The following is a 10670-nucleotide window of genomic DNA, read 5'->3' as shown; positions in this document are numbered from 1 at the left end:
GCATGGGACCCTATTTGATTACAGATATATCATCTAGCGGGGCCATCAAACTTGCCACATTAGAGGGAGAGGAGATGCCTAATTGGATTAGTGGATGCAGGTTAAAGAAATATCATCTCCCGCTAACTCCAGAAATGCTTCAGAGGGTGCATACAGCTAATTGTCGAAAAGCTACAGCCAGATTTATCAAAGAAGAAGCTCAAGAAGAAGCACGGCTTCGACAACTCAAACGAAAGCAGCAGCAACAGGGATTCAACAAGCAAAAGTGGACTCAGATGTATCAAATTAATCCTTTTGATCTGGATGATGAAGATGTTGATCCTTGCATTCTGATTGAAGTGACCCTGGATAAAGTTCCAACCTATGCCTTAGTGGATTCAGGAGCTCATTACAACTACGTCACAGTTTCTTTAATCAGCTGATAGGTGTTCAGTTAGTGCCAAAATTTCACTGTTGTGAAGCCTTCAATAATGCAATTATCATAACCAAAGGCTGGGCGGAGATACCCTTGTATATCAATGGCCTGATGTGCACTCGTCAATTTCATGTGTACGATGTTCAAGATGATTATTCCCCCATCATATTTGGTACAACCTGGCAAAGGAGATACAATGCTTATTTGCACTGGTCAGGTAACCAAATGTACTTTCAAGCAGAGGGAAAGGTCAGCAAAGTGTTGTTTGCGAGCAAGAAGGAGGTCCCTCACCAACAACTATGAGAAAACAATCAGAAATTCCTTCCTCCACCACCTGCACCTGTTTCAGCAACTGTACAACCGTCACAGCCAAAGGAAACTGTTGATGCTGCATGTCAGGTCAGCATTGAAGAATCAGTGTCACAACCTGCACTTCCTCACACCAAAAAAAGGCCTCAACATAAATCCAGGATTCCACAGTTACCTCGCCCAACATACAAGCAAGTTTGGCGGCCAAAACAATCAAATCCACAATCTCCACTGCCAAAGCCTAGCCAACAACTTGTCTGGAGAGCGAAGCCACCACTAGTGCCCAACACATTGACAACATCTAGCAAATACAGGTGGACTCCAATCAAACCTGCTAATGTCATTACTCCTATACAGAAAACCAAGCAGGTCTGGCGGCCCAAGCAACCCAAGCCAACAGTTGCTCAACCCTCGTTGCCAAAAGGCAACCACGCGGCAATCACAGCTACTCGACAATCCAAACAGTACACCCGAGCCCACCCACCGCCCAGGCAAATCAGACCCAAAATTCCTATTCACTACAAACAAGTTTGGGTTCCTAAACAACCCACCAAAACTGCCGTCTTGTATAAATGGCAACCCAAACAAAATATTCCAAACCCGAAACCGGCTACATCCAGGTTGCAATGGCAACCTAAAACACATCAACAGGTACTCAACACGTCAACATTGGTCAAACCACCACCAGTTCTGACCATGTCCGAGAAACTTAGTCTCTTGAAAGCATTCTACAACTTGGAAACCTCGCCAGCAGATGCCCTCAAGCAATCTTCTTAAGACCCTCATCTTGCACATCATTAATTTTTCCATGCACTAACCGAGTATGCATGCATAGGGCTAATTACACGGCCTTGCATAGGCACCAATGTCTTACCCATGCACAACACCACTAGTATGACACAATGTCGTCCAGGAGGACTCCAGATAGGCGGGGGGAGGCATTCCAAATGCGGACCCAAAATGATGATAGGGCAGTGTATTTAAATGTTTTTTGAATTATTTTGTGTTTTATTGCAAATTTTTGTGACCAAGTTTGCATTTTCTGCCCTGAATAGTGGTAAAAAAGGGGAAACTGCCAGATATGTACCCCTAGGTGTGTTAAATATGTACAAAATTTAGTTTTTAGCTACCTTAAATAAATACAAGATATCGGGACATCCTATGATTTTTTGGATAATTTTTGGAGTGATTTGCTATTTCTTTGCTATTTTTCTCTTTTTATTTTTCTAATAAATAGTAATAAGCCGCCAAAAATAAAACAGAGATACAAGAAATGTTTCCTGATATTAGGAAACCCACAGGAATTTTCAGAATGGATTTCCAATGTCAACACATCAGGTTGTGGAAAATGACGGAAACCATATTTTTAAAGTGGAAAGGCTCAAAGTGCAAAAGTGATGGAATTTGGCCATACGGTGTCCAAATGGCAAAATTTTCGATCCGTAGGTCATCTAGCATGTGAGTTGGGACTAACCATGGGGGTGGTTGCACTTGTACATCCTAAGCCCCAGGTATGTATACCCCAAGCCCTCATTTCTAAGCTTATTTGCTACTTGTCCTTGTGAAAGAGAGCTTGAGAGAGCATATTGCTACCTGCTTCCACCTGCCACCTGCTTCCACATTGCAGTCATGGCTACCATGGGGTAAGTACGAATACTTTTCAAGTCATTTAATGCTTGTTTGACTCATTCTTGGGCCATTTCAAGCACATAACAAGCACACACAGGGCTGGGAAGGCACAATCCCGTAGAAAACATAGCAGACTCTAGAGACCACCAAAGGCTATAGGACTTCACAGAGACCTCAGAGATAGGTCTAATAACAATGCCACATAGGCATATGCTAACCCGGAAGGCCGAGACCAACACAGAGTCAGCAGATGGATTTGGGAGTCTTTGAAGACATCACACCCAATGTGGATGTCAAAAATGACAAGTGACCACACCAAAAGGGTGTATAGGGCCTAGCTACAATGTCCCAACACAAAACTCCAATTGCATGTCACTCCTGTGATTCCCCAGACACTAAGCGTTTTTACTGTCTCTAAGGGATTTTTTGCCAATTTCTCAACTTTGAGCACATATGCACCTCAAGATACATCAATATACATGCATTTGACCCACAAAATCACAAAAGCCCCATCCTTAGACCAAAATCCAAGCTCATCAGTCTGCCAACATCAATCCTGGTGAAGAAACCATGATACCCAATTCCAAGTTGAGAGCCAAGCTCCACAATTGCTTCTTAGAGCCTCTATGAGCCATCCATAAAGCTACATTCTCAAAAAGTTCAAAAAATGCTCAAGAGACAGTAAGCGCTCTTACTGTTTCCCATGTCTAGACTACTACCAAAGTTTCTAGATAGCTCCTATACATCACCATGATTACATTGGCTAAGCCTCCTACCAAGTAAAAATTTAAAAAACCATCACTTAGCCATTTCAGTCACCAGCTAGACAACTCTGGACCTACTGTTGCCAAGGAGCATCACACTATCAAAGTCATCACATAAAAAATCATCAAATAATGCCTTCCAGCTAACCCTAGCATCACAGATCAAAAAAACCAGCTCCATATCACTCTGGAGACAGTAAGCGCTCTTATTGTCTCAATGCCCAGAAGTTCACTTGCACCCCATCAAAAGCTATATCTAGCCTCATTGCACAACGTTTGTGAAACCACAAGCACTATGCATCAAAATTTCACTAAGTTACCTATTTATACATCTCACCTACCATCTAGGGTTTGCCATATCTCATGGTATATTGCTCCATATTACACCAAAATTGGAGAGTACACTCCACATGCATTGTATTACATGCCTATACACTCATTGTCACCTCAAAGTGCCAAAAACACCTACTGGAGACAGTAAACATGCTCATTGTCTGATGTTGCTAAATTGTCAGTTTTAGTGTTTTGGGCTTGCAAGCATGCTTTATACATATATTTTGAGTGTTACTTGCATTTGATGATCATCAAAGATTCAGTTAAAGCTCCTATCCAGCACTCTAACTAGACACTGACAACTTTCAAGTTGGTGGTCTGCTTACAGGGAAAATGCAAGAAGAAAAGAGTCCAGCCAAGAGACCCAGAAGAAAGTCCATCAAGCAAGAATTAGAAGAGATGCCCCCTTATACTATCCTGAAGAGGACAATGAAGGAAGCAACCACCTACCTAAAGAGAGAGCTTTTGGAAGCACACAGTGCAACCATATATGAGGGAATATTCAGAACCCTAGACAACCAACTGGTGGATGTCACCCTAACCCCAAGAGAAGTCTACTGGCTCACTAGCCAGCACCAAGATGACTTGGAAAAAGTGGATCTGCATAGATATTTCGAAATGGAGCCATGAAGAGTAGATTTATAGAGAGCTTATGAGCTTCTGCACACATTTCAAGCAGATGGCATTGCCCATATCACCAATATGGCCAATGAAAAAGTCCAAGTACACATAAACCAAGAAGTTATTGCAGCTGCATTGAACCTGTCAAACAGGGGGATGCCAATGAGGGCTCGACATGAAAGAGAGCCAATTACATTTGTAAAGCGGGATTCAGCTGCTACATTTGATAGCATTATCTGCCAGAGGGCTCGGCTCCCCACCCGGATTTATCAGCACTTCTTCCATATTACAGATAAAAGACCGCCCCGCTTCACCACCCCCAACCATGCAATGGCTACTACATTCTCATGGGCTTGCCGACAACATGCCCCTGTGGATATATATCATCCACAGTACATTCATTATAATCTCCTTCACCTCTGAAGAAAGGGCCCTATCAAATATTTAGCTACAGCCGAAGTTCTGACAAGAATTGCATATGAGGCCATTGGGGCCACAACTCAGCTACCACCTGCTCCCTCCCAACAAGATTGGTTACAAGATATTGATTCCTCTGACAACGAGCCACCCAAGCCGAAGTATAAGCCAGTGAGGGTAGGATTAAGAAGGAGGTTAGTGGCAGTGCAAGAAGAGGAGGAGGAAGAAGAGGAAACACATCATGAAGCCTCGCAACCAGAAAGTGATTCCGAAGAGGAAGAACAAGCAGGAACCTCTTCTAAACCACAACCAACACAAGCATCAGAGCCGGAGACTGAGGGAGAGGAAGAAGAACACACCCCATTGATGACAAGGAAAAGGAAAATACCTCCCACAGCTCCAGTACAAGAGGATCCACTATAAAAGAAGGCTCGCGTTGAATGCCTAAAAGAAGCATACAAGAAGCAACGGGTAGTAGCTGGTGACCTTGAGGAGCAGTGGAATCCATGAGAACCACACGTCAAAAGACCCTCAGTCACCATGGCCGAAGAGGACCTCCTTCTCAAATCATATCTAAAGGAAGAGGAGGAAAGACTTGCCAAAGAGAGGATGGAAAGAATGGAGGGCTCATCAGCATATGAACCACTTGTAACAAAACAACAGCCTCTATCTCCTCCTCCACAACCTGAAGAGCCACACATCTCAGAAGAACAACCTGCACAATCAACACAAACAGAGCCTGAGATAGCTAAGACGAAGCTCAAAAGCAAAAGCAAGATTCAACTCAATTGAGTGGAGAAATTGCGGCAAGAAAGGTATCTGTCTCTCTAACAAGAACTCACATACTAAGTCAACAATATGCAGGACTTGAAGGAGAGGGAGAGCCAGAGGTCCAAAGTGCTCCGATTATTGTCAACCTCGAAGATGATGAAGCGGCTCCACCTCCAAAGGAAGAAACTGTCAAGCTTGCTATGCTAGAGAAGCAAAAAAAGGTTGAAAGTCTAGCTCACACACCAATAGCTAAATCATCAAAGGCACGAGAAGACATAGCTGCAGTACCACTTATATTCCACACTCCGCCAGCAGTGGTCCCACGGCCGATGCAGACCTTTGGTCAAGGCTTGACTTCTTTGCTTCTCAGATTACAATGATGACAGAAGGAATGAAGCATCGGGCCAAGCAGCTTGAGCAAGAAACAGCTACAAAGAGCTTGCAGCTTGAAAAGGCACTCCAAGAAGTAGCTCAACTGAAAGAACAGCTAGCCAGCACTAATGATGAGCTAAGAAAACTACATACTCAGTTTACAGCAGAAAAGGAGCTGCATCAGAAAGCAAGACATGAGTATAGTGGACTCAAATTTATGTATGATCTGGGCATGGATCACATCACTTCCTTAAAGGCCCAAGTCCAGCTTCAAAATGAACTCATCAACAAGCTCAAAAGGCTATGCAGCAGCCGAGGCCACCTCCTCCTCGGCTCAAATAGCTATGCAAGAAAAATATCAGAAGATAGAAGAGCTCGAGAAGAAGCTGAGGATGGAAGCCTTCCAGAGAGAAGAGCTGGTAGCTCAATCTATGCTACAAAAATACCAACTCCTTCTAGAAAATGAAAATTTAAAGCAACAGTTGGCACTCTTAAAAGCTTCAAGTTCACGGCCAAATATAGCGCCTACATCTACCAGGCCTGAAGCCAGGCCAATAGAGACAGAAGGGACTATACAGCAAGAGATGCCTCCAAAGGAACCAATATCTGCACCTGCTACAGAGCTAGAGCCTACTACAGCTGAAGCAGCAGACAAAGAGCTTACATTGAATGAATTGGCAGAGCCGCAGTTAAGAGAGCGCATGGAGACCCTCCATGAGAGGTATCATTGGAAGAGCCTAAGCTGGGAGCAGCGTATACTACACTCTGCAAATGTCGCTCACCTGACTCCCCAACAGATAAATGAAGCTTGGTATGTGTGCATGCTTCCCTTTCCACTGATGAAGTTTGAATCTCTTGATTTCAAGCAGAGTATATTAGCTGAGCTTAAAAGGACGGCAGAGGAGCAGCAGGTATCGGAGAAAAGTCTTGAACCTACATGGTGACAGAGATGGCTTAAGAAGCATCCACAATTTCTTATCCATCAAGTCTACGCACCTAGATACATTAAAGAAGATCCTACAGTCTGCCCTTGTCCATGAGTATACACATGGCAAGAGTTTGAGCACCTTCAGAAGGAGCATCCCACTTGGATGAACTATCCACTACTGCCAGCTCCTAAGCTAGGTGACTACCTTACAGAAGAATATATGATCAGATCATTGACTGAAGCTAAGGAAATGTACAGAGGTCTCCCAGACGTATGTACAGGCATGCTAAGGAAAATATGTCGGATGCTACTAACCTATATACAGGTATACCACCAGACGGAGTTAACCGACACTCCCTGGTTGGGTTTTCTGGAGGGTACAAGAGGCCTATACTATGATCTATCCGGCCAACTAGATGAAGTCATTTTGCATGGATTTTTTGCTCGTCTAATGTTTTTGCCCAGCTACTACCTCCAAACATTCGAAGAGGCTTTCTACACTGGCTTCTTCTCCTAAAATTCAAAGATCTTCAACATCGAAGTCGCAGACCTTAGAGAAGCTTATGGCAGGGTGCAGATTAGAAAGATGTCCACTCAATTGGACAGATGAAACACCAAGCGCTTAACACACTCCACAACAACCCCATGTCGAGGACGACTTGGTTTAGGAGGGGGGGAGTGTTGCAGGTCAGCAACGGTGGATAGCGGCCACCACTACATCAAGTCAAATCCCCACCTTTTTGTATTAATTTTCTGCTCTGAAGCCGAGCTTGTAATATTTTTTCTATTCAAATGTAAAGGGTTTATCTTCTGGGGCCATGGGCTTCCAAGTTGAACTGATTCCCAACTCAAGCACACAATTGATTATTGAGCCATGTATCTATGGGAAACCCTCCTCCCACAAGACCTAAGTATAAAGGTCAAAATGAAGGGTTTTGTAGCATGTATTTTATGAGTTAAAAAAACTCTCTGTGCGTGCAGCTTATCTTTTTTTTTTTTTGTGCATCTTCTTTGATTGCTATCTTGTGCTACACGAGTCGCATTGCAGAAACCGAGACCACAGGCACGTTCAGCTCATCGAGCTCTTCGATTCAACTCCAACCATTCGCCACGAGAAGCTACTTCATGAGCATCGACCTACGAACTTACAGGTGAGTTTTAGGGAGTTTAGGGTAGATTTCAGCGAAACCAACCATAGAGTAGGGTAGCTCTCCCTTAGATGCAGCTGTAGAGACCATTTGGGACCGTTTCTGACAACTTCCATTTTGTTGTCAGACAGTAAGCGTGGTTTCTGCGAGGGTGTCTAGGTAGCTTGGGGAGATGTAGGAAATTGCCTACGATGAGTTTCGTGTCAAACGGAGGTCATTAGCCCAAGGTTTAGCTTAGTTTTGTGACGTAGGAGGTTCTTGGCAGATTTGGGTATTCCCGCAGACACAGTACTTAGAGATATTAGATGACCATTCCATAGGTATTAGACAAGAGGTTGACACCCTCTTGGCGCGCCTCCATGCCCTAATCGGGTCAGTGACTTCCCTAGTTGACATCTTTATGTGTTGAGTAGGTTCTCGCTTGCTACGAGCGACACTCGAAAAACAGAGAGAAACAACTCAATTTTAGTATGTCCTTGCAAGTATTAATATAGTGCTAGAGGATATGCTAAGAGTTTATTTTAGCAAGAAGCAATCCAACTAGAAAGATTACCTCTCTAGTTTGGAGTTTTCTTATCATGATGCAAAGCATGTGGGAAAGAGGTTTAGTCCCTTCATGTTTAGGTAATGTTTTCACCCTCAATCAATATTTATGATGGGGTTTTCTCTCGGGGGGTTCACTATGTGTAAAACTACCATACCACGTGCGTTCAAGACATGTTTGTAAAACCCCTTATCATTGAATTGTTTTAGGAATATAATAACCCTTTTCTTTTAAAATATGTAAGTTTTTTTCAAATTAAAGAAAATTATGCCCTTCTGTATATATATTTTTGTGAGTTTCAAGAACTTTAAATACCCTTCTATTGAACTCATGTGATAGGTTACAGTTTTATTAGGTGATCTCCCCGGGGGTTTTCTACTGATGTGGAATGACAGCAAGCCACAGAGTTAATCTGTGCTAATGAGATTTGTCAATAAGTCATTTTCATGGAAAGTTGAGAGGAGGTATTCTTACATGTTCTAGCACCTTCCAAAGTCTAGAAACTCGATATTCATTTAGTCACCTTTAGTTGTGGTAGAGACTAGAAATTATTCTAGATATATACTGGCTACACAATAAATTTCAAATGGACAACTGGATCCATGAGGGAAGACACTATGAAAAAAATTAGTGTTCTTATGAAGATATCACCACTTTTTTTTAAAAGGAAAAATTACTTCTCCAAGGGGTAGCAATGTCAGGTCAAGAGAAGGGATACACATGCGGTTAAGGGGTATATATAGCTAGGGCCAAGGGCCTATATATAAGATGGTTGGGTGGTTATGAGCATGTGGTTATCCCTAGTCTCTCACATTGTTCATAGCAAGGGTGATTTCTATACTAGCACTGGTTGTGGTTTCTCCATAGACATGGGTGGCTTTTGTATTTGTCCCATGTTTGGTGGATACCTATATATAGGTTATCCCAATTGTTGCATAGGAATATATTGGACATTGCTATCATATTTTGGTCGATAATAGCACTCATTGGTCTCATGGTTTGTCCATTTTACCTCAATGGCACACCACTTAGATGGTATTGCTGGTCCCATAGATTTTGCTTGTGGTGGATCTTTCCACAGCTCTCTCACAAGCATCTTTTGCATATTTCTCATCACGTCTTTCATTCACTTGAGCATATCCTCTATGGAGCTCATTGGAGATCCCATAATGGGTCCTACCGATGATGGAAAAATAGATGTGGTTTCACTCGCTCTATGTTTCCTTAGTAGTGCTTTCTTCACTAAAGATTTCATTGTTTTCCCTCAGGTCTATAGCATCCAAAATGCATGCTTTCTTGCTATACAGTATAGTATGCAGATCTTTATTGAGTAAGACTTTAAGAACAATGAGACAAGTCTCTCCTCATTTGGAATTTCTAACTCTGGATATCTATTAATGGATTATGTCATTCTACTTCCATAGTCTCTTATAGACTCCCCTTGCTTTTGTTTGAAGCTATAGATTTTTGCTATTGTATTGTGCTTGATTCCCAAGTTTGAACAAGAAGCAACAAATATTTGTTCCAATGCTGATAGATTTGTAATAGATCATTAGGAAAAATTTGGACTCACAAAGGGGCCTTATAAGGAGTTTGACTTCCTCTCTCATGTCCAAAACGGGCGTGTGGTAAAACTTTTACAAATCAACTCTAAACTTGGCGGAGATTTGACAATTAGAATCTACCCTTCAAGCTCTTTCTATTGATATATAGTACGCCATGAGATTCCTCATATTTTGAAAGATTCTATTTTTGATTCTCTTGTGATGTGACAACTCCGTCTAGAATCTAGAGAATAAAAAATAGAATCTTTCAAAATATGAGGAATCTCGTGGGATGCTATATATCAATAGAAAGAGCTTGAAGAGTACATTCTAACTGCTAAATCTCCGCCAAGTTTAGAGTTGATTTGCAAAAAATTTACCGCACGCCCGTTTTGGACATGAAAGAGGAAGTCAAACTCCTTATAAGGCCCCTTTGTGAGTCCAAATTTTCCCTAATGCTAGGAGGTATGTTCTAAAACCATATCAAAGTCTTACCTTCTAGGGTCATTCCAAATCCCTCAAACTGAGTATGGAAGTCCAATATCCTTTCTACTCTCATCACTTGCTTGAAGCTTTCTAGGTAGTCATATGGATCCCCAAATCCATTTTGTACTTTTTCACCCATTTCTAAAAATTAGTTGGTTTCACCCTACAATTATGCTAAATACCTACCCTTCTAGATGGTGGTCCTCCATCTAGGCCTTCAAACAAGTTTCTTGGTAATGGTGACTTATTTGGACCTCTTTTGGTCTTGCTATCACCCGGTCTTCCTTGGTTTGTGGTGGTTTTTGCACCTCTCACCTAGTTCTCATCATTAAGATGGGTTCCTTGAGTTGCACCACCCCGTTGGTTGGCCATGTTACCAAAAGATCTTT

The 10670-nt window shown here is 42.3% G+C and overlaps 1 protein-coding gene and 2 pseudogenes across 1 annotated transcript; all 3 read left to right on the top strand.

Annotated features, from left to right (window-relative positions):
* Positions 1-275: 275 nt before the first annotated feature.
* LOC147434030 (uncharacterized) lies at positions 276-1004 on the top strand (annotated as a pseudogene).
* Positions 1005-5028: 4024 nt separating this feature from the next.
* On the top strand, positions 5029-5885 carry LOC147434029 (uncharacterized; annotated as a pseudogene).
* Positions 5589-6575, top strand: LOC147434028 (uncharacterized). The gene has a single exon (XM_086489567.1). The coding sequence runs from the start codon at positions 5907-5909 to the stop codon at positions 6573-6575; it is 669 nt and encodes a 222-aa protein (XP_086345693.1). The 5' UTR covers positions 5589-5906.
* Positions 6576-10670: the final 4095 nt, after the last annotated feature.

Source organism: Adiantum capillus-veneris, chromosome 19 (assembly GCF_014529385.1).
Source record: "Adiantum capillus-veneris isolate H3 chromosome 19, ASM1452938v2, whole genome shotgun sequence".
In the NCBI taxonomy this organism is placed as follows: Eukaryota; Viridiplantae; Streptophyta; class Polypodiopsida; order Polypodiales; family Pteridaceae; genus Adiantum; species Adiantum capillus-veneris.
This window is presented reverse-complemented; position numbering and strand designations above follow the sequence as displayed.